The sequence below is a fragment of the Eptatretus burgeri genome, unplaced genomic scaffold, assembly GCF_056783735.1.
Source record: "Eptatretus burgeri isolate ZD-2024b unplaced genomic scaffold, Ebu_testis_v1 Ebu_testis_scaffold_3196, whole genome shotgun sequence".
NCBI lineage: Eukaryota > Metazoa > Chordata > Myxini > Myxiniformes > Myxinidae > Eptatretus > Eptatretus burgeri.
The window spans coordinates 80,882-106,126 of NW_028225144.1; the positions used below are offsets into that span (position 1 = coordinate 80,882).

The 25,245-nt window shown below is 44.7% G+C and overlaps 1 protein-coding gene across 3 annotated transcripts in view; it reads right to left on the bottom strand.

Annotated features, from left to right (window-relative positions):
* The window catches only part of LOC147006306 (uncharacterized), a 55,949-nt gene that overhangs the window by 11,587 nt on the left and 19,117 nt on the right, over positions 1-25,245 (bottom strand). For all 3 annotated transcript variants that reach the window (XM_085869109.1, XM_085869110.1, XM_085869108.1), the window contains 7 exons: positions 17,426-17,494; positions 16,017-16,087; positions 15,811-15,867; positions 13,145-13,384; positions 11,062-11,187; positions 10,812-10,887; positions 6,891-7,979 (listed from right to left, as the gene is read on the bottom strand). In XM_085869109.1, the coding sequence (XP_085725235.1) occupies positions 6,955-7,979; positions 10,812-10,887; positions 11,062-11,187; positions 13,145-13,384; positions 15,811-15,867; positions 16,017-16,087; positions 17,426-17,494 (1,664 nt within the window). In that variant the 3' untranslated portion in view covers positions 6,891-6,954. The remainder of the gene's footprint in view (positions 1-6,890; positions 7,980-10,811; positions 10,888-11,061; positions 11,188-13,144; positions 13,385-15,810; positions 15,868-16,016; positions 16,088-17,425; positions 17,495-25,245) is intronic.

Sequence of the window (25,245 nt, forward strand, 5' to 3'; positions counted from 1 at the left end):
GTGGAGAAGTTAAGAAGAGAGTGCAGGCAGGATGGAGTGGGTGGAGAAGAGTTTCAGGAGTGATTTGTGATCGAAGGGTATCTGCAAGAATGAAAGGGAAAGTATACAAGATGGAAGTGAGACCAGCCATGTTGTATGGATTGAAGGTGGTGGCACTGACAAAAAGACAGGAGGCAGAGCTGTCGGTGGCAGAGTTAAAGATGATGCGATTCTCGTTGGGAGTGATGAGGGTGGACAAGATTAGAAATGAGTATATTTGAGGGACAGTGCAGGTAGGACGGTTTGGAGACAAAGTGAGAGATCGGAGATTGAGAGGGTTTGGACATGTGCACAGGAGGGATGTGGGGTATATCGGGAGAAGGATGCTGAGGATGGAGCCGCCATGTAGGAGAAGAAGAGCAAGGCCAAAGAGAAGGTTTATGGGTGTGGTGAGGGTGGACATGCAGGTGATTGGTGTGACAATGGAAGATGTTAAGGACAGAGCGAAGTGGAGACGGATGATCCGCTGTGGCTACCCCTTACGGAAGCAGCCAAAAGAAGAAGACTTCAATTGGTGCAGCGGTTCAAGAGAAAGAGTTTTTAAAGTATTTTCCTTCAATCCAATATGGCTGCCAAACCAGGTGACCTATCAATTATTCATGAACACATTGGCATCCCCAAGGCTTGTGGAACATATGTGTGATGTTTCCTCTCGATCTGTACAGACATTCTGGAGAAGATTTTGTTTTAATTTTCGGGTAAATCCAATCAATATGGCTGCCAAACTGATCTGTTCCTTTTCACCGGTACGTCCTTGGCAGTGTCGCTCGGCTGCATCCGATCCGATAAAGTGATCTGGTTCAGAAAAGGCGAAACGAGGGAGTGTTCCTCGGTAATTAAATCACGTGACTAATGAGGTAACCCGGTTAACCCATATACGGGAGGATCCTCGTCATGCGCTTGAGTTATTGGCGTCCATGGTCGGTGAGCGACCTGCTGAATCACGGAATTATCCGTGTGCGACGGCCTACAATTCCGGGGAATCTGGTGGGAGCCGAGATCGCTTCCTCCCTGGCGGTCTTCTCACCTGACCCCCAGCGTGCAAAAAAAAAAAAAAGTCTAGATAGATAGATATAGATAGATATATATATATATATATATATATATATATATATATATATATATATATATATATATATATACATATATATACATATATATATATATATATATATATATATATATATATATATATATATATATATTTATATATATATATATATATACATATATATATATATAAATATATATATATATATATATATATATATATATATATATATATATATATATATATATATACATATATATATATATATATATATATATACACATATATATATACACATATATATATATATATATATATATATATATATATATATATATATATATATATATATATATATATATATATATATATATCTTCTTCTTTCGGCTGCTCCCGTTAGGAGTCGCCATAGCGGATCATCGGTTATGATCCGCATTATGATTTGGCAAGGTTTTTCACCGGATGCCCTTCCTGACGCAACCCTGGTCGCGTCTTACGACACAGGGAGATGGTAACCTATTCCAACCAGGGCATACACCGGGCCCAGTACACTGGTCCTCACTTCGCCAACCTCGGAAGGATGACAGGCTGAGTCAACCTCCAATTGTGTATTAATTCAAGCGGCCAATGGGGCTTGAACTCAGGACCTTTTGGATCCAAAGCCGCGACCATAACCACTGCGCCAACACCAGGCACACATATATATATATATATATATATATATATATATATATATATATATATATATATATACATATATACATATATATATACACATATACATACATTTACATATATACATTTACATATATATATATATATATATACATATATATATATATATATATATACATACATATATATAAAAATATATATATATATATATATATATATATATATATATACATATATATATATATATATATATATATATATATATATACATATATATATATACATATATATATATACATATATATATATATACATATATATATACATATATATATATATATATATATATATATACATATATATATATATATATACATACATGTATACATATATATATATATATATATATATATATATATATATATATATATATATATATATATATATATATATATATATATACATATATATATATACATATATATATACAGATATACAAATATATATATATATATATATATATATATATATATATATATATTTTTCATATATATATGAATATATATAAATTTTTCAGATGGATAGCATGTGGCGTTATATGTATGCGATAACGTCATAAGAATGCACTTTTGAAATCATTATAAAAATAAAAATAACACTCATTCCCTGTGTGGAGAACTTGACAGGTGCCAAGTTTCATGTTTTTTCCATGGAGCGGTTTCGTTGTGACAGAGGACCAAGTTTAAAAAAAAAAAATTATTTGTTTGTCTACTTTTCCGAGAGCTAACACACAATGCACAGCAAGGGGACATGAGACAACAGGGGAGGGAGTGGGAAGGACAAAACAATGGGGAACAGAGACATTAAGAGATCTGTGGAAGGGAGAGGGATGGGACGGGGAACATCGGGAATAGAAGTTGGACATTACAGGGACTTTCAGGAAGGAAAGCAGGGAATTTGAAGGAGGTGGGCATGGGTGGATTATCGGGGGTAGAAAAGATCGAGGATTTGGATGCGGGATGATAAGAGGTGGTGGTGAACAGCTGTTTTGAAGGCCTGGAGAGAAGAATGGGAGTGAATAAAGTGAGGGAGTTTATTCCAAAGGTGGGGAAAAAGAGGAATGAAAGAGTGAAGGTGAGCAGTGATTCCTGATTTTGGTCGTTTTACCAGAAGGGGGTTGTTGGCGGACCTTGAGCACCCTACGGAAATACGGTGGGGACATAATGCAGACAGAGCAGGGGGCGCGAGGCTGGAGAGGACAGAAAGACTACCGACCAACCTGCGGTGATTGAGTGAGAGGCACAAAGACTCAGCCTCATTGCGGAAGATGCCAATGATCCGAAATGCCTTGGTGTCCACAGCGTGAAGGCGAGAAAGGTGGGAGGCAGGAGCACCAGCCCAGAGGGGAGAGCAGCACTCCATCAGGCTGTGGACAAAGCTTTGTAAGTGGTCAAGAGCTCAGGTAGGCTGAGGAAGGACTTTGCACAACGGAGGATTCCCAGTCGGCAACTGGCTTTGGAGGCGAGGTTTGAAAAGTGGCTTTCCCAGGAAAGGTCATGGCAGATCGAGAGACCCAGAAGCTTGAAATAAAGGACTTCTTCCAGAGGATTGTTGAGAAAGTATCTGGGTGGGTTTTCTAAACGGTCCTTTCGAAGAGACATAGTGAGGGTGTGAGATTTGTCCAGATTGAAAGGCATGTTCCACATGTTGGACCAGTTTGTGATTTTATCCAGATCTGCAGTGAGCGAAGAAGCTGCTGCTTGCCGGTTTGAGGGATGACCGATGGTAAGGCAGAGGGTGGAGTCATCAGCAAAGAGATATAGAGGATTTTCCAGAGAGTCGGAGAGATCATTGATGAAAACCAGAAAAAGAACAGGGCCCAGAACGCTCCCTTGAGGAACTCCAGCCTGGACAGGAAGAGGGGATGAAAGAACTCCATTTAGGGCCACACGTTGACTGCTACAGGAGAGGAAGTCTGTGAGCCATGAGTGGAGATGGCCTTCGATACCATAGGAAGAGAGTTTGGTGAGCAGGGTAGGGTGCCAGACTGTGTCAAAAGCACGTGATATGTCCAGGGATACGGCTGGGATTCCATGTCTGGCATTGAGGACCTCCATCCATTGTTGGGAGAGCAGAAGCAGCATATCCATGGAAGAGTGACCTGGTCTGAAACCAAATTGATGATTGGAAATCAATCTGTTTTTGCACCTTTTTTATGCAGGGCAGTGATGTTTGCTGATTTCCAAGCAGATGGCAGATGACCTTGAGCAAATGAGAGGGTGAATAGAACAGAGAGAGGGTGAGCAAGAGCGGAAGAGCAGGCTTTGAGGACACGTGGGCTGATGCCGTCTGGACCGGTTGCAGAATCAGAGTTGAGGTTTGACAGCAAGCTCTCCACCTTGTCAGGAGAAAAGGACACAGAGTCCAGGGACAGTTGCTTGCGACTGGGTTAGGTGGGAAGAGAAAGTTATGGGTTTTGGACACAATATTTAGCTGCAAACACGGAGTTTAGGTATTCAGCTTTTTCATGTGCGGAATCAGCAGTGCGGACATTTGAGGTAAGTGAGGGAATGGAGGGGGAACATACAGCAGAAACAGATTTGATTAGATGCCACCAGGATTTTGAGAAGGGAGAGACCTTTGAGAGTTCAGACTTGAGATGAGAAACATGTTGTATTCTCGCTCTCCTGAGGGTATATACACACTTGTTCGTGCTTTGTGGAAGGAACTGAGACTGCCCTCAGTTGGGTTTACTTTCCATGAGGCAAAGGCAAGCTGCCTCAGCACAAGCTTCAGTGAACCAAGGGTGGGAGGAAGGATAGGACAACTGAAGACGAGAGGGGATAAATCTGTGCATGAGGGAGAGCAAGTTTCTTTGAAAGAATTCCCAGGATGAGTTGATGTTTGAGTAAGTGGCGATAGGAGACCAGTCTATAAGTTTGATGGCTGTCTGGAGACCCTGCCAGTCGGCTTGAGTGAAATGCCAGACTGGACGGCGGTGAGGTGGTTCTCTGATAATATCCAGAGAGATGTCCACTTTGACAAGGACGTGGTCAGAAGAACCGATTGGAGTGGAGAAAGAGCAGCAGATATTGTCAGGGAAATTTGTCAAAATCAGATCCAGAAGAGATGAAGTACCATTGGTTGAGATCCGGGTCGGAACTTGACCAATTGAGTCAGTCCCAATGAGTTGCATAAAGCTTTTGCTGAGGTGCCATGACAGGAGAGAGAGGAAACCATACCGAGCCAACTGGCATGATGACAATTGAAGTCGCCACATATGAGGAAGAGAGAGCTTGGATGGGAAGATATAAGTTGGTCCATGTTTTCGGATAGTGAGGTGTAGATGGAGACATCACTGTTAGGTGGACGGTACAGGACACAGATAAACATGAGGTGGGAGTGGAGGGGAAGCCGCATCCAGAGGTATTCCTGGGGGTGTGGGGGAGTGAGGGTAGTGCATGGAGAGTGAGGAATAGAGTCTTTGTTGAAGAGAGCAACTCCTCCACCAGGACGAGGCTCAGGTCTGTCAAACTGGAGGAGGGAGTAACCAGGGAGAGATACTTGGCAGTCAGACACGTCTTGGGGAAGGAAAGTTTCTGCTAGGCAGATTATTTCCGGTTTGTCAGTGGCAACCTGTATGGAAAGATCTGAAAGGTTTGAGCGAAGGCCCCGGATATTTGAGGTCCAGACTTTTAATGAAGAGGTATGGGAGGAGGCTTTGGGTGCAGGGGGTGGGGGGAGGGGAGGACAAGGGATGAGGGGGTCGGGAAGGAGGGTTGTTGAAGGAGTGTGGGGGATTGCAGAATAGCTTGGGGAGGGGGCCAGATGAGGAGGAGAAAAGGCTCTGTGGTGCTGGGGTAGAGGGGGACAAGAGAGGGGGAAGAAGGCAGTTGAGGATTTGAGGAGGTGGAGTGAAGAGATGGAGGTGAGAGGGCAGTGGAAGGAGGCAGCTTTGTAGATGGGAGGGGGGCAACTTTGTGAAGGATGAATGAGGGGGATGAATGGTGGGAGAAAGGTGAGAGGCGGAGTTTTTGAGAGAGGTGAGAGGGAGACTTGGAGGGAGAAGAGTGGGATGGTTGCTTTGAGAGTGAGAGTGAGGGGTGAGAGGGGTGAGTTGGCACTGAAGTTGGAAAAAAGAATGGTTGATGGAAAGCGAACATTCATAGCAAACTGGGGTGTTTTTAAGTTTTCGGTCAGAGATGTGATTGAACACAATTCTTGAGGGATGCAACAAAGGCGAATTCAGAGAATGGAGAGAAGAAACGCTGTTACAGTTGGATTTTTTAGGCAAGGTGTGAAGGAGAGGTCGAATTGAGAGCAGTCTGTTTAAATAGCAGAAGAGTAGTGCATTCTGATACAGCAAAGAGAACCACACGTGTGATGGAGGAAGATGGAGCATTATAAGAGATCGTTTTTGTTATTATTATTAATGTCTGAGAGAGTTTTCAACATATTAGGTCAAGGAAGTGTTGCAGAAAAAATCGTGGAAGAAGAAGATGAATGGAGACTCGTGAGTGTGCAAGGAAAAAGGTAGCGGGTTTTTTTGTTTGTTTGTTTGTTTTTTTGACGTTTCTCCTTTTTCCCAACATGGCTGACACACCACAAGACCGATGACATTATATTTATCATTTAAACATTCTACATGGTAGTTGCACCTATAATTAAAATTTCGTATCAATCCGACAAGCGGTTTCAGAGAAAAGGGAAGAACAAAATGCAGACATGGATGTGTGTACATTGTATGAATGCAAGTACGCATGTACGTGTGCACATATGGGACTGACCGTTTCACCCCCCTTTTTGCTTCACAAGAGTGGGCCAACTCGAAAGGCACTCTGTGGAATGCATACCTCTGCTTGGCGAAACAATTTACATTTTGTATCCAACTGATAGGCTGGATCCCAAACTGAATTTTCACCAAAATCAAATCAATTCATCCTTGTCACAGGCCCAACCTGTCAAACAAGCTTCATTGAAATCCATCCATAACCTTTTGAGATATCCTGCTCACAAAGAGACAAACAGACAGACAGACAGACAGACAGAGACAGGGGTGATAACATAACCTGTCCACCCTCGGTGGCAAATGTAACTTGTGAGAATTTCAAGCAGGAAAGTTTACCTTGTCATATTCAGTGATGTCTCGTTTTTTTCTGCTTTTCTTTCATTTTTCTCTTCCGAGCAACCTAGTACTTCCAGCCCACACATACCACATATGTGCCGGAATCCAGTTCTGCTCGTTTCCTTTGTCGAGATGGTGCCGCCTGATACCTCCTTCTGGGCACAGATACAATCTGTTGCCCCCGGACAGCCGGTGCAGATTGTTTTGCGCAGGGAGCCGTTGCGGCAAGTTTCCTCCGTGGAGCTGGTGCGGCAAGATGCCCCCAGACAGCCGGTGCAGCTGGTTGCCCCCGGGCAGCCGGTGATGCAAGTTGCCCCTGGACAGCTGGTGAAGCAAGATTCCCCCGGGCAGCCGGTGCAGCTCGTTGCCCCCAGGCAGCCGGTGCAGCTCGTTGCCCCCGGGCAGCCGGTGACGCAAGTTTACCCCGGGCAGCCGGTGAAGCAAGTTGCCCCTGGACAGCCGGTGAAGCAAGTTTACCCCGGGCAGCCGGTGAAGCAAGTTGCCCCTGGACAGCTGGTGATGCAAGTTTCCCCCGGGCAGCCGGTGAAGCAAGATGCCCACGGGCAGCCGGTGATGCAAGATGCCCCTGGGCAGCCAGTGCAGCTCGTTGCCCCCGGGCAGCTGGTGACGCAAGTTTCCCCCGGGCAGCCGGTGACGCAAGTTTCCCCCGGGCAGCCGGTGACGCAAGTTTCCCCCGGGCAGCCGGTGAAGCAAGTTTCCCCCGGGAAGCCGGTGACGCAAGAATCCCCCGGGCAGCTGGTGCAGCTAGTTTTTCCTGGGGAAGCAGGGCAGCAAGTTTCCTCCTGGGAGCTGTTGTGGCAAGTTTCCCCAGGGAAGCTGGTGAGGCAAGTTTCCCCGGGGCAGCCGGTGCAGCTTGAATCTTCCGGGAAGCCGGTGCGGCTAGTTGCCCCAAGGCAGCGGGTGTGGAAATTTGCCCCCGGGGAGCTGGTGCAGCATGTTGCCCCTCTGGAGAAAATACAGCCTGCCGTCCCCTGACTGCTGCTGCCAACAACCGATTCGAACTTACGGGCAGCTGTGGCACATTCTGCCTCCTCCATTCCACCACTGATGGCTGCTGCATATTCGGTGCTGCAAAGATTGAGGTTAATTTTCATTCACATACATCATGGATTTTACCACAATTCTCAATGGCAAGAACATGAACATGTTCAGAGAAGATGAAAATATCATTGGTTTACTTCATTACATATGAGGTCTTTCTTTTTTAATGTAACATAAGTTCAAGGCTCTCTGTATCAAGTTCAAAGTAGAAGGCCGCTCAGAAGAGCACATCCCTCCGCCAGGCTGATTAGTTTATGTTTTCTATCTCATTGATCGGCCGGATCTGTATTCGGACCTGAACAGAAATTTAATTGGCTTGTTCTTGCCACCTCACCAACTCATCCACCAAGTTTTGGCCGAATTCGTCCATAACTTTTTGAGAGATCATGCTATATATCGTTTTCGCCCAATCACTCAATGGTGAAGAATCACTTGAAAATCCAACATTGCTGGTCATGTCATCTTTCTTGTTTTAAAAGTACAATATCTGACCATCAGTTTGGATACTACACCAGTCACTCAATGCTGGATGGACTCCTGCTCCTTTCCCAGCAATGGTTGGAGGGCCCAACTCTAAAACAAGAGGGCAGGGCAGAATCCCTGGACACATCTTGGGTATTCGGCAGTTTGGCATCCTACTTTTCATGCCAACCTCTGTCTGTGGCATACAAGACCACCTTCATTCCTGAGTTTCTGACTTCCTCTATTCACATTTAGATCATTTGAATCCTCTCCGCTCTTAATGGAGGCAGGAGTATCACAAGGTCATGAGTTGTGTTCAGTCAAGTCAGGCATCTATATAAATGCTCTCTCCAATGCTCTGGAAACTTTAGTTTTCACACTTTTATGTCTAGCATCCTCGACAGCAGCAACATCACTCTCCACTGATCTCGTTTCATGAATCCTGTGGTGAGGTGGTTGCTATGAAAGAACTTGCCTTCTCTTCCTGAAAAGCAAATCCAATGGAAGGCAATCTCAGAACATTCTACAAAGCCTGCAACAAGTGTGGTCCACTCTCACGAGAGCCAGAAAACAACATCTATCCAATCTCAAGAAAGAAGTTTCATACTTGTCTCCCTCTCCTGAAACCAGGTGGCATCTTGTTAAGTCTGCTTCTGGTGTATGCTCCCCCTCCATCCCTTTCTGCACATCCCCTTTCTGCTCTTTCTATTCTATCATTGCCCTCAGTCATCTTCCATCTGCTTGGAAGACAAACATCATTACATGAAGAGGATGTAAGAGGCCTTCATCTGCAGCTTGGACTACTGCTCTCCCTTGTAGGTTGGTGCCCCTGCATCACATTGCTCAGCTTGACACCGTGGAAACGAAGCCCGTCAAGATTATTGGAATCTCCCATAATGAAGCAGAGTCTATCGGCCTATCACTTTCACAGGTCGGTGGCCTCTGTCTTCTACCGCCACCTTTCTGACATTGCATCCTCTGCCCTTTCCGAGTTTTATCCAACCTCACCGCCCCTGCCCCCAAGCCCCCACCCCAAATCCCTCATGTTATACAGGGCACACATGGTCTGCCAGTAACGCATTTTTGGTGAAACTCCCAAAATACAGAATCATGACTCATCTCCACTCATGAATTTCAATGTTTTTTCCCACCTGTGGAACCAATTTACTCAGTCTCTTCAATCTCATCCTTCCCTCCAGGGCTTCAAGACAACAGTTCACGACCATCACAGGTACCACTTCCATCGCTCATCCCCATCCAAGATCTTTCTACCCCATTAACGCAAGTCAAGCCCACGTCTTTCCATGTTTTCAGTTTTTCCTTCCACTTCTGTAATTGAGAGTTTTCTGCTACATCCTCCTTGTTCACCCCCTGCGACCTCCCTCTGTCCTTATTCTTCCCCACATCCTTTATGTTTTCAAGTCTCGCTCTATTTTGTCCTTCAACCCTGCTCTTGGTGTGTCCACCCACATCATCCTGCATTCTCTTTGTCTCTGTTCCGGCTCCTCCACAAACCTCGACCCCACACACACAAAAAACTTTTGGCTATCCCAGTCGTCATAACCTCTCTTCGACTGTCCATAAAGCAAAGCTTGCTTCCAAAAGCAGCCACAGACTTGGGATCTTTCCAACGTTCGAGGTCTTTCCTCAAATAAACATATCTACTCATTGTCTGTAACTTAATGGAATACTGCTCTCCTCTCCAGGCGGGTTAGCCTGCCCACCCCCCCCCCTCCGCCTCATCACCCCATCGCATCTGTCTTCGATTCTGTGAAATAGAAAAGTCTCAACATTATAGGAATCTTCTGTGATGAGGCAGATGCATTTGGCAAGTACATCACAGACAGGTCAGTGGACTCTCTATATTTTCATAATCTATTCTCCGATATTGCTCCCTCTGCTGTTCAACCCTCCCTTTACAATATCAGGAAGTAAATGTCCTTCCAGTGACCCCTCGTGATCAAACTTCCAAAGTCCAGGCTGACTGCACACCTCAATCATTTCTTCCTCGCTTCTCCCAAATGCAAAACTGCCTTTAGTCGGCCATATTATCCCACTCTTCCCTTCAGGGCTTCAAAGTAAGTGGTGAACTACCATCTCATTTCACCCCATGATAACTCATAATCTTTATTACCCACGTGAACCCTTCTTACCCCAACCCCGAACTGCAGGTTTGTGCACTGCTTCCCCTTATCTCTTAATCTCTTCCAACAAACTTGATCATTTCTCTCTTCCCTTCTTTTTGTTCATCCTTTGTTGATTTTGGCCAAGAGTTTCCCTGCTGCCCTCTCATGAGTTCATGCTCTTTGTTGTCTTGGTCTTCCCTGAGCCTCCATTTTGCAGAGAGAAACAATAAGAACAAAAGATATAAAAGAGTACAAAAGAAGGGCTGGTTACCTTCAGCAGCTTCAATCTGTTGGCTTATGTAGGAACTTGAGGGAGGTTTGTTGAACCACGAATGATGCACAATCTCCTTTAAAACAAAATAATGGATGTGTTCGAATCAAATATAAACACGACCATGAAATGACTCCATCAGAGAACAATAGCATTTTGCTTCACAATCACACGAGTTCAGCAACCCCAGTGTGTGTAAACCTGCTTGTTCATCCAAATCAAATCTTCATAAACGGTATCAAACCCTCACCTTCATCGAAAGTCTTTCTCGAGGATTTTTGCGAATCATCCCTGTGAGAAGGGAGGCCAACTCTTCACTCGCAGCAGGTGGAGGATTATATTCAACCTCGTAGTCTTTCCTGTTGTCTCCCTTTTGCTGTCAGAAGGAAAACAAATGCATTTGTGAGAAACATCACAATCAAATACATCAGCATAATGAGGATATTCTCAACAATCACTCAATAATACAATGACCAAGACTTGAGTGACTCTCGACACGAATAACTGTGTGTGTGTGTGTGTGTGTGTGTGTGTGTGTGTGTGTGTGTGTGTGTGTGTGTGTGTGTGTGTGTGTGTGTGTGTGTGTGTGTGTCCTCCATAACTCCAAAACCATGCAACCGAGCAGCCTGAAACTCACATACATACTAAGAAAACACCAAGGAAGGACATGACTGAAAATTGGGTGTTTGGGTGAGTTAAAACACCCCTTTTGAAGATAATTAACAGCCTTATTTAATTATATCCTTTAGGAGGAGGCATCCTCAGTCACCACTCTCGAATGGGTCTCGAGGCGTATCCGAGGTAAACTCGCTGGGGTCTGAAGCCACCATGTTTTTTTGCCTGCTCAACCATGCTTTGACTTGGAACAGGCCACAACGATTTATTCATGATAAAGTTGTTTTTTTTCACTTTCCTCACTCATATTATCGAATGCCTGTTCAAAGCTTTGAATCGCCGGATACATCGCAATGCTTAAAACACCCGGAGATGGCGGCGTTCGCAGCTTTATTTCATTTTCGCACACGTGATCATCATGAGAATCTCTTAAACTAAGGGGAATTACAAGAGTTAAGCTCCACAATCGACCTGTGAAACAGTTCCGACTCCTAAAAAAGTGTTCATTTCTCGAATTTGGACATCTCCGTGAGGGTTATATTTAATATGACGGTTCGTTGATAGACAATCGCATGCCAAGTGAGCTGTTTCTTATCAACCATTTTGATGGAGTGCTTCAGCTTCCTGGCGAGTGACCAACAATATTCACTCTGTCACTGAATACTGTATATCGATCGACTCGATCAAAGTTCAGGGCTACTCGGCTGCGTTGGCCACGTGTTGTTCTCTGGTAGAACAGGCGGTGGCAAGACCATTGAGAGATAGGGCCAAATCCAACATATAGCATGATATTTCAAGAAGGTATTGGGCCAGATATGTTCACGTGGATCAGTGTTGCATGGTGGAGGAATGCGCTCTACCGAGTGTCCTTCTCGTTGTATGAAATATGAGGGGGGTGGGGGGTGCATGAAATATGGTGTGTAATGGTCTTTTTCATTGGATTTGACCACTGGTTCATGCCCGTGGAGGGAGGTCGAGACTTAGGATCACGGGTCAAAATGGGGGAAAAAAATTAAACTCAAAATTTAAGATTGGATCATTCCCAGTGGAACTATTTACCATCTCTCAACGTTGGTTTCGGTGGGAAGCATGAGGATTTGTGATGGCGTGCCATCGACTTCACTTTCGTTTATAATTGTCTTTCCAGTGGTGTGTTTATGCTTAAAAGAAGAAGAAAAAAATCTCCGATATACATTCTCTCCACAAACTTGATCCATGTTTATCGACAGGGTGGCCATAAAGTCTGGAAACATCAAAAATATTATGTCGTTCTGTTTATTATTATTACGTCTCGCCAGATCTGAACTCCTCTGATTACTTCCTCTGGGCTATGCTGAAAGCGCAGGTTTCACCAGTGAAAATCAGAGACACGAATCATCTGAGGCGACGCATCATGGATGCACGTGCAGAGATTGATGGAAATGCTGCATTGATGCACCGCGTTCATTACAATTTTGCACAGCGCATTGAACTGTGTATTTCTCATGAGGGACAACACACTGAACACATCATATATTGTCATGTGACTTCCGTTAACTTCTGCCTAGTAGTTACCTGTTCCTTCAACCTATCTGTAACACCTGGTACAGCAAAGACTGCGTTTTTGAAATTAACAATGAAAGTAGTTACTGATAATGTTCAAAAAGGCAACTTTGAGCATAATAATGATGACATGAGTTTGTGATAATGATAGTGACGCCATTCCAAACAAGACTTACTTTGATAACACCACACGCAGTAAATTTGGTTCCAGCGAATAATTGTGTGAAGAGGATACCCAGAGACCACACATCAACTGGGGGACCTTGATATCCACATTTGCAGAAGAAGATCTCCGGCGCCGCATATTCAGGCGTGCCACAGATCATGTGAAGCTCTTCATCTTGCGTGACAATTGTGCAAATGCCGAAGTCTATTATCTTCACGATCCCCTGACTGTTGTAAAGGGTGTTTTGAAGCTGCAGAACAAACAGAAACCAATATGTTAATGGAAAAATGAAATCTTGGATGAAAAGAGAAGGCAGGAAAAAAAATTCAGGACAAGAAAAGTAAAAAAAATAACCTTCACCAACGCAAGGAGTTGAAACAATAAGATGGAGGAGCTCGAAGTGAGAGTAAATAGCAAGGAGTACAAATGATATCGTCACAGCAAGTGAGACTTTGTTTTATAAGAGTAGTTGGAGGATCGAACAAGAATGAGACTGGATGTACAGATGTGAGAGGAAAGAAAAAAACAGGAGGTGGTGAAACAATCTTGGAAAACGACAGTCTTATCTTAAGAGAAAGGGGTGATATGAAGGAGGGAATGAATGTGGAGGGTTCTCTGTGGATAGAAATTAGGAATGGAAGATGAGTTAGGTGTTCATAGGATTGGTTTATCAAGCCCCTGGTGTGAGGGAAGGGTGGGATAGAAAGGTTCATGAAGAATCCAGAAAGGCATGTGGTCAGGGAAGAGTATTGATTAATTATCGGTGATTTTATTTTACCAGGGATAGATTGGGTCCAAGAACAGGGAAAGGGCAGAGGAAGAATCTTTAGATCGAGCCCAGGATAAATATTTCATCCAGTTTGTCGATAATTCCATGAGGAGAGTGTTTGAACTCACCTTATGTATTAATCTGAATATGGTGGGAAAGGAAGAGGTGGAGCAGCATTTATGGACAAATGACAAAAACATGGTGTGTGCAAGGGGATTGTGTCAAGACCTGAGTTTGGGAAGGTGGAGGGAGGCTGTTGGATTTCAGGAAGGCAAGTTTTGAGTGTATGAGGAGAGCAGTGCTGAAGATTGGGAAAACTCAGAGGATGATAATCAACATCACAGAAATTGGCATGCTTTTGACATGGTCTGGCACCCTATCCTGCTCAACAAACTCTCTTCCCATGGTATCCAAGGATATCTCCACTCATGGACATGCAGAAATCCTCTCCTGTTACAGCCAACGTGTGGCTCTAAATGGAGTTCTCTCACCCCCCCCTGCCCTCTTCGAGTCCATGCTGGAGATACTCAAGGCAGCTTTCTGGGCCCTGTTCTGTTTCTGGTTTTCATCAACGATCTCTCTCGCTCTCTGGAAAATCCTCTGCATCTCTTTGCTGATGACTCCACCCTCTGCCGTACCATCTGTCATCCCTCAAATTGGCAAGCAGAAGCTTCTTCCCTTTCTGCCCAACTGGATAAAATCGCTAACTGGTCTGACATGTAGAAGATGTCTTTCAATCCTGACAAATCTCACTATGTTTCTCCGAAAGGACCCTTTGGACCCTTTGGACCCCCCCTCTCCTCCCCCATCTACTTTCTCAACAATCCTCTGGAAGAAGTCCTTTCATCTCAGCTTCTGCATCTCACTATCTGCCATGACCTTTCCTGAGAAAGCCACATTTTCAACCTAACCTCCCAAGCCAGTCGCCGATTGTGAATCATCCTTCGTGCAAAGTCCTTCCTCGGCCCACCTGAGTTCCTGACCACAAACAAAGTTTTCATCCACAGCCTGATGGAGTACTGCTCTCCCCTCTGGGCTGGTGCACCTGTCTCTCACCTTTCTTGGCTTCACACTGTGGAGACCAGGGCATTTAGAGTTGTTGGTATCTCCTCTGGTGAGGCTGAGTCTTTGGGCCTCTCACTCTCTCACTGCAGGCAGGTCGGTGATCTTTCTGTCTTGTACCGTCTCCTCTCCAGTGTTGCCCTCCCTGCTGTCTGCGATATGTCCTCCACACCGCCAATATTTCCGCAGGGTGCTCAAGGTCCGCCAACAACCCCCTTCTGGTAAAACTACCAAAATCACGAATCACTGCTCACCTTCACCCTTTCATTCCTCTTTTTTCCCGCCTTTGGAATAAACTCCCTCACTCTCTTCAATACCATTTTTCCATCTCGGCCTTCAAAACAGCTGTTCACCACCACCTCTTATCTTCCCCTATCCAAAAGCACGATCATTTCTACCCCCGGTTAATCCACCCCAACCCCACCTCCTTCAAATTCCCTGCTTTCCTTCCTGAAAGTCCCTGTAGTGTCCATCTTGTGTACCTCATGTTCTCCGCCCCATCCCTCTCCCTGACACAGATCTCATGTCTCTGTTCCCCACTATTTTGTCCTTCTCTCTCCATCACCTCTTGTCTCCTGCCCCCCCTTGTCGAGGGTTGTGTGTTAGCTCCCAGACGAACTTCGACCATGTATACAAAAAAAACCAAAAAAAAACAGGGTGATTGTGTTACAGGCACACAGTGAGGTTTTGGAACAAACAAAATGAATTATCCTTCCGGCCCCTACCCCACCCGCTCCCCCTCGACCAATGGCCCCCAATCCTCTCTTCTTGTGCTGCACAGAAAATTGTTTACATTGCAGTGTTATGCAGTACGTATCACAAGCTATGATGGTGTACTTTGTTACCTTGATATCTCTGTGCACGAGGCTCCGACTGTGAAGGTACTCAACAGCGGACGCCATCTGGAAGGAGATACAAAATATTAAAACGTTGATGCAGATTGATTTGAAATTGTTCAGGATTTACAATTTTTTTCGAATTAAATGCTTTCCGTCGTATTTCGAAACATGTCATCAACATCACACTGAGGCTAAAAGCTCTTTCAGCTCACCTGACTCATGAGAGGCCATGCCTGTTGTTCTGAAAGCTTCCCCCGTGAAGCTAGGTAGTCACCCAGTGAACCTGCACACACCAAACAACGTTCGACATTTTTATACAGAAACATGCAAGTGCATGGCAACGAGTATTTATATTTTTGAGAAAACACGAGGAAAGGAAACGGTGACAGGTGACAATTATGGCCAGAGTTGAACACAAGCAAGGGAATGGATGAACATGATGAGAGGAGAGAGAGTGAGAGAGAAGGAAAGGAAACAAAGTGAGGAAGGGTTCATGGGGTAAAATAAAATGATTGAGGTAAGGGTGGAGAATAATATGAGATGGTAGTGCACTGATTGCTTGAGGTCTTTGAGGAAAGAATGCGATTTAATCGTCTCCGTTTGGCAGTTCCACAAATGAGAGAAAAGAGGAACAAAGGAGTAAAGGTGTGTGGATTTTTAGAGTTTAAACAGGAGGGGTTTACTGGAGTAAATTATCTGCACTGAAAGAGCGGGAGATGGTCTGAAGGTGGAGATGGCAGAGGGAACTCGACTGTTAATTGAGTGAATCTACAAACATGGAACATTACACGTGTTCCTCCATGTGTGTAGAACAACATCCCCTCCTCTCTCTCTCTCTTCTCTTCCTGTTCATTAATTCCCTTGTCTGTGTCCAACTTTGCCCCCACTGTTAATACGTTTTAAATCTGTCACTTCACTCTTCATGACCCTCTGTTCTTCAGACAGGCAGCAATGGGCAGATGAGCCACCAGCTGCCATGTGAAAGCAACTGGCCATGTGTTTCATCCTCATTACTTGATATGCCAAGAATAGCAAGGAGTCTGCAACTCAGTTTGGAAGTCAATCAAGGAGTCTGCAACTTATTTTGGAAGTCAGCTTTGAAAAATGATTCACCAAGGAGAGGTCGTGGCTGATGGTGAAGGCTATGAATTCAATGGAGGAAACCATGTCAACTGTCTGAATATTGACAGCTTTAGATTACATAGAATCCAGGACATTAGTTGTGATGCAACTGCCTCATCACATTGATGAGAGCAGTACTCCATTGAGCTAATCAGCCTGGCGGAGGTGTGCACTCTACCGAGTTGCCGTTCTAGTTTAATTTGCTATTTGGATAAACCGTCATGGTTGAGCTCAATAGAGCTGATTATCGGGACATTACACTGTGAACATGAAAAGTTGAAACTAAACGTCTGAATGTCATCTTCTCTGCTCTTTTTGCTCCTCGAATAAATATTCATGGTCAAGCATGAGCCTGAGACAGAGTACACAAGGTCCCAACAATCAGGACATGATAATTCATGAATACAAACAACTTCATGATTTAGCTATCCAAGTCAAAGAAGGCTTGATGGACACCAACATCTGTTGGAGTTTTAAAATATTAATTGAGAAAACTCACCTCCATCAACATACTCCATCGCGAGGACAACTCGGTTTTGGATTGGGAGGTAGACATCAATGAGCTTCACTTTAGGGAAACAAGAGAGTGGAGCACAAGTTAAAATGACACAATATAATAAACTCACCCAAAGTGAAAATCCTTTAAACAACATAATCATCGTGTAAACTTTACACGGAAATTTTGTGTGACCCTTTCAATGACAGCTAATCAACTGGTGAATCCCAAAATGGTACTTTCACCATTAACTAGAATATAAGACTCGTCTCCTCACTGACAGAAGTACCAATCTTTGCTGTGATGTAATGAGATGTGATGAATAGGGGAAGAAGAAAAAGGATTCCTGGGAGTGCAGGGATAACCAGCGCGCAAGTTAGCGTTTGCAGTTTCACCAGGTGTGCTGTCACCTTGGGTCAACTTGAGATGGTCTCTTCGGGTGGATGCCTGGAATGTCCGAACCTTAAGAGAGGATGATCACCTGTCTCTGTTGTCATCTGAGCTCCAACGATTCAACATCGGAATTGAAGCACTGGCTGAGGTTCGGAGACCAGAGAGTGGTGAGAACATGGCGAGTGGTTACACTTCCTATTATTCTGGTCACTCTGATGGTTACCATGCCCAACGAGTTGCTGTTGCTGCAGAGATGCCAACTTTTGGAAATCAGAATTAGGGAGGATTTGCAACCGACACCAAATAATGTGCGCGAAGCGCACATCTCGAGCGCGGAGCGCTCGACCCTTGCGGCGGGGTCCAGGGCCCGCCTTAGGGCCCTGGAAGCTCTGGGGTTCTAGACGCTCTCTAGTGCCCTCTGAGCCCTATTTTGGAGCATTTAACATGTTAAGAATTCCCACTTTTGAACAAAAAAAGGGGAAAATTGTGCACTTTTTAATGTTACATGTATGTTAATATTAGTAAGTTAGGGGACAATCAAAGATTAACAAAAAGCACAAAAGAAGCAATATTTTTCTTACCTTACTGGCTGGTACTACTGCTGCTTGCTTTTTCCATGGCAGCTTTGCTGAGTGACAGCTGTGTGGCTCTTTTAGCCCTTCTGATTATGTCTTTGCTGTATTCTCTCTGGTAGCAAGGGGTGCTATGAGCTAGTTTTTCAATTAAGAGAGCTTCCAGGGTTTTGACACTCAAATTGGGACGAAATTCAGTATGATTCTTCCGTACAAGACTGAGTGCCCGCTCACATGATGCGTTCGAATGAGGAATGACCAAGATTCCCTTCATCACTTTGCTCAAATTAGGATACTTCTTGGCACCAGTGCAGGGATCTGTGAGCTGTGAAATCCGATGCCACTGCTCATCCACTCTCACTGTCTCAGTAGCGATTGTAGCTATGGAGGCGTCTGCCTGGTAGTGAGCGAATTCACTCTCAAGACTGTCTATGTCACTATCACCGCCACTGAACAGACAGGGGAATTTCTTGATGAAAAACTCCACACAGTCAAACCCCACTTCTTGGTGTAGCTTAACATCCAGCACCTGAGCATGCTTGGCTAATTCATCATCTAGCGGCCAGGTTTTGAAGATGTAATTGCAGGCTTTCACATAATATGAGCGAACTGCACTGAAGAAACCTTGGATGTCTGACTCACTCAGAGTGAAGGTGGATTTCTTGAGACTCCTTTGTTCCCTTATATACAGTTTGGCATCGTTCCCAATCATGAGGTCCTCATCATTCTTCTGATGATTTCTGTCAGAGAAGGGTACATTTACCAGAGCAACCGGATGACACCGATGGTTTCAAAAACCGTACGAAGATATCTTTCAGAAGACCATTCAATTCTCCGTGCAGGAGATGAATACAGGGTTCGTCTCTTTGGAGCAGAAGATTCCCCTTCTCAAAAAGCTTGTTAGCATATCGAAGGAAGAAACAATAGAGTTTTGTTTGTGGAGACAAGAACATCCTGTTGACACGTTTTTCTCTAGATTCCTGCACAGTGTTTGAGGAAGATGCGCTTTTAGTTGTAGAACTCGTAGTACACTTAGCCGCAGGGCGATCACACTTGCGTTTACTGCCAGCAGAAGAGGTCAGACTCGTAGTACCAGATCCAATTTTACGTTTGAGGAGAGAGCTTGAGGTAGGTGCAGCCAAGGAAGAAGACCTCTGATTCGAAGGTTTTGCTGAGCTTCTATCAAGTGATTTGGCAAAAGCAGAACTTAACTTGGGTCCTTCTTTGCCTGTAGATGGGACTATCACAGTCTTTCTCGACTCTGAAGGGATCTGCTTTGTAGATGAACGTGATGAAGGGCCGGTGATGCTACCTGCTCTCAGCATTGGTTTTGGTGCTGTCCCTGCTGTCTTCTTCGCAGCAGATACTGCAGTGGTAGTGGTGAATGGTGCTCCACTAGTGCTTGATCCTGCAGTGCCAGTACTGGCAGTAGATACAGTGCCGTCCTTCTTGCTCGTTGTTAGAGTCTTGGCTACAGTTGGTTGCATTTTTCTTCGTACTTCTTCTTTGAAGAAGAGGCGAAGTGGCTCCCACTGTTCAATCAGCCTGTCTAGGCACTGACCAAGGGACAGCCACCTTGTTGCGACATGCTTCAGAATCTTGTGTGTCGGGGCATCACAGAGTTCTTGCAGTGCTTTCACTCCTTTGACGCGTTTACTACTTTTGTCCAAGTAGTAGTAAATATCGATGAGAAAGTCATCTAATTCAATGGGTAAGGCCTGAGCCGCCTTCTTGGCCGTATTGTGCATCATATGGGAAGGGCATCCCATGATGTAGCACTCTGGATTTTGTTTGTGGATATAAGCAGCGACTCCTTTGTGCTTGCCCACCATGACAGAGGCATTATCAGCACAAAAGGAAACACAATTTCCCCACGGAATTTTCCTGTCACTGAACTCATGATCAAGCAGTTTGAAAATGTTTTCTCCAGTGGAATCTTGTTTGCACGCAGGCAAACTTAGCAAACCTTGCTTCACAATCCCAGCACTGTTGTCATAGTACGAAATCAGGACAGGATATAGCTGGGCCTCACCACTGTCATTGCTACCGTCTGTAGCTAGGCTAAATGGAGCTAGTCTAGCAATATCGGCAATAGATGAAGCAGTAACATTTGACAACTCACCAATTATTGCTGAAGTTTTTGTTCTTGCACATCCATACTTTGAAGCAAGTTTTGAATCTGGAAACATCTTTTGAAATAGAGGTCCAGCATGATCTGAGACTGATATGGGCAAGTTATGTTCCACAATAAATCCACTAAAGAGAAGTTCCGCTCGGGTAACATCCTCTTCCTCGCTTGTCCCTTGTTTGGTGAAATAATTCAGAAGTGTACCGGTACTCGTGCTCGAAGATCTCTCCTTTGCAATGTCTGTGTGCCGTTTGCTTCCAACGTGCTTCCGAATATCATCGCGACCTCCGTGCTCAACTGAAATATCAACGCTGCATACTGTACAATACGCATGATGAATTCCTCTTTCAGACTTTCGAATACACGGGTATTGGAGACTGTATTCGGTCTTGTACTTCTGAGACCATTTCTTGGTCTTCGTAAGCTTCTTTTCTGCCATTTCGTAATCAACATCGAGGGCTTGAAGCATCGGTAACTTCGAAGTCGATGTTCCACAGCTGCAGCGCGACTCGTAGAACTCTAGCGGCTGTTAAACACCGCACGGTGGTCGCGACCGCCGGGCTGGTACGGGGCCCAGCTGCATGCAGTGAGCGTATCGCATGCATATACACTGTGCATACATACCGCATGCACTGTATTGCACACATACCGCATGCACTAAATCTCAGTGCATGATCGCATAAGCGAGATCCAGACCCAATGTTTCGCTGCTCCTCATTTGAATTTGCAATTTTTTACGTACAATTTGGTAGCAGCGAACGTTATGGAGTTACCACATGCTATACGTAGCAGACGATGCTTTTCATTCAATTCTCATACTAGTACATTCTGATTAGTGAACAGTGCAAAAATATCAAAATTTCGGGAGCATAAGGATCGTGATCGTAAGGGCGGGAGTTTGGGTGAATTTTCGGAAGCCTCCCGATGAAATGGGGAGGGTTGGCATCTGTGTAGCTGTGTCCAATAAGCTGACACAATGATAATTGAGGTAACACCAGTCAACGAGTGTATTATGACACGATAGATTCGTCACACCTTGGGTGTTGTTTCCCTGGTCTCTGTAAATGCTCTGATTGAGGCGAGTGATCTCACTGTGAAGCACGCATTCGATGCCGCACTCAAGTCTGTGGTTGATCAGTGCCCCAGGCAAGATCCTCTTCTAATTTTGTGGGATTTCAATGCATCAACTGGCACTGATAGGGCTGGTTATGAGACATCTGTCTCATAACCAGATCCCCATGGATTTGGAAATGTGAACCAGAATAGCAATAAGTTCCTTGACTTTGCAAGAAGTCCTGGACTTAGGGTGGCTGGTTCATGGATTCAGCACCCACAGGCTCATCACTGGACATAGTATTCCAATGATGGTGATGTGACAAAGGAGAGTGACCATGTGCTCGTTCCTGTTCGCTGGAGGATGATCCAGAACTGCAGGGTCTACCGGAGTGCTCAGTTCCTCAATACTGACTACAGGCCTGTTGCAGCAACTCTGAAGTTGCAGCTTAAATCCGGGAGAATGGTACCATCACAGCCTTGGCTGGAGGTTGGCAAGCTCAAGGATGAGAGGGTAGCTGAGGGGTTCGCAAACAGGCTGAGTGAGGATTTGGGGGGTGTGGGTGCTTTGGAGAATCCTGAAGAGTTATGGAGTGCCTTCAAGACCACCATCCTTGATGTTGCCAGTGGATGTCTGGGAACTCACCGTAGGGTGAAGAAAAATTTTATCTCTCAAGGGACACTGGAAACCATTGACCAGATTCACAGGGCCAGGCTTAATGGCAGAGCGAAGCTGTTCAGTGAGTTGAGGCATAAAATTGTACGTTTGCTGAAGGTGAACAAGGAAGCCAATGTGTGAGTAATCTGTGCAGGGGTAGAGCATCACCTGTGGTCAAGTGATTCACATCCTGCTTTCAGGGGAATTCGTGCATTGCGTTCCTCCAAACCCGTCCCTCGCTGCACTACATTGAGAGCAGAGGATACTGGGATCTTGACAGAGGAGTGGGCTGGGATGGTTGGCTCTTTAATTGAGATCAAACGTAAAAGTGGATTGACATCTAACATGGGTCTAGGCATATCCATTGACACATTCGTGTCATGTTCTACTTTTCACTTTTATCCTGCGCTTTGCCTCGGCTGGATTGGCCGAACCCATTTAACCTCTAACTCTCACACCAGTTGTCGTTATTTCTTCACATCATCAACCATCATTGTAATTCCAATCCTCGCTCAAATGCCTTACTTATTCAGCTTGTTCCCTCCCTGTGTTCTCATCCCCCTTCCCTCGCTCTCATTCTTCCCATTGAGCAAATGATGCTGGGCTCTTGACAGAGGAGTCCTGAGTGAAGTCCCGCTGGCCTGTTACTTTGAGCGCTTGACCAGGCTGACTCACCAGCTGTTGAGTTGGATGTCAGGTGTGTCACTGTTCCTATTGCTGATGCTCCAATCAACTGTGATCCACCTTCGTTTATGGAAACAGGCTGCCGTGAAGTGTTTGAACTGGGGTAATGCTCCTGGAGTCTGTGGTATCCATGCTGAACTTCTCACGGCTGGTGGAAATGCTGTATTTGTATCATTGCATGCAGTTCTGTGCTCTGTTTGGAACACACGCATCATCTGAACTGACTAGAAGAGTGGCCTTGTTGTCCCTCTCTGGAAAGGGAAGAGTGATCGCCAGAACTGCAACAACAATCAAAGGGTGATGCTGCTCTCAGTGCCAGGCGAGGTCTTTGTTCAGATAATTATTGATAGAGTCTGCCACCATCTGCTTAAAGGTCCCCTGACATGCAAAAGTACTGAAATTTCATTTCTATATGTCCTCGAGGAGTTTTTAATCGTGATTTCAGACCTGACAATGTTTTTTCACAATACTCATTCTGTAAAATGTAAAATTAAAAAACAAACCTCTTCGGCAACACCCCAAAACATTCTCCTGAAAGGGGCGTAACCCACATGACATCAACTACAGGATTACAAAGGCTGCACGTAAATTACTCGGGTTGGTGGTCGACGTGATTCTATTGGCTTTCTGTGTGTTTCCACATTTGATTGGTCGACTCAATCGCTTCGTTCATTTCTGCTTTAAAAAAATCGAACATTTGTTTTTGAATAATGGATGACATGGACTTTCACTTGTCTGGTAACGACAGTGAGTGTGAGAGAAATGAAGGATTTTGGTCTGAATCACATGGAGAATTGTCGGATAACGTAGTCGTGGGAGGTGAAGTTCAGGCAGCTGGAAATGAAGTATGGCCTTTGCAGTTCAAGCCCAAAGCAGGACAAGCAGAGAAAAATGGCGATGAAATTCCCGGAGTTCATGATGATCGAGAGGACATCGAAGGAAGACTCGAAAATAACAACTGGTTCGACAAAATCCTATTCGTAATTCAATAATGTAAATTCGACTTGCATACTGCTCGATATCAGAAATATTTTCGTGAGTTGACGTGAACAGCGCAGCGCAGCGGACATGTTGCTCCACGGCGAATTAATCACAAACAAGGCCAGCGCATGTCATCGGCCGTATCTCTCCGTGCATAAAACGAAGCAATCTCGCTGTCCGGATGCGATGAAAACTTGTGTGCAGAACACACCTTGTGACACAATTGTCTCGAGTCGTCCGATAATTCTGACGTTCTGTTGCATTTTCATTTATTTTATTCCGACTGTCGTCATGTAGCACCAGCAGAAAACAATGAAAAAATTACCCCGGTGCGGGAGTGACGGTCATCTCTGCGAGAAAATATATAGCCTCCTGAAGGTGGGGCAGTTTTTGCAAATTTTGAAGTCACGTGACACGAAAACGAAAAAGCATATCGATAATCCGGCCTGACCAAATGTAGATATTATCCCATAGATTCAGATGCCACAATCAAATTCAAGATCGCTTGACAAATGGTGGAGGAGATAGAATTTGAAAATCGTCATTTTCGCAACGGGTGGACGGACGGATCGAAGGACATCTACACCCATATTATTAGGTCATGCTCAAAGAGATGACCTAAAAAGAGGATAATAAACGAAAGCTTCAGCACGTCAGATTTATCGGCCAAATCGGACGGAGGACGGATTTATCGGCCGAGTCTGGACTCTAGACTCAAGAGATCTCGAGTCAATCCACTCTGTGCGAGTTTCTGTGTGTGTGACGTCAACGCTGCGATTCACTGGAGAACCTTTTTAGGGGCGGGGCATAGCAAGTTGTGAAAAGCACAATAAATGATAGAAATATTGCTCGAATTATCCCATTTTTGATTAAAAAAAAAAAGGTGATTTCTTCACTAGGAAGGTCAAGTTCACATATAAATAACCAGAAAGTTTTGCATGTCATGGGACCTTGAAGCACCAGTGCCCAGATCAATCAGGCTTTACACCAAAGAGACAATGATTGACTGTCTCCTTGCTCATATGGTCTTCACCAAATGCAGATGAGAGTTTCGGCAGGGGCTGCTTGCAGCCGAGGTTGATCTCTGCAGAGAGTTTAATTCAGTCATAAATCGGAATGCCGTCTGGAGGATTCATTCTTTGTGGGGTGCCACTAAAAGTGATCAATCTCATGTCTGAACTCTGGTACTCATCGTGCTGTGACATGTGGTGATTTCATCTCTCACTTCTTTCCAGGTGTTATTGGATTTAGACATGGGTATGTACTGGCCCACACAATTTTCAGCGCTTGTATAGACTGGATTCTGGGGAGGATGTTGGAGATATCAAGCTGCGGTGAAACATTTGGGAATGTC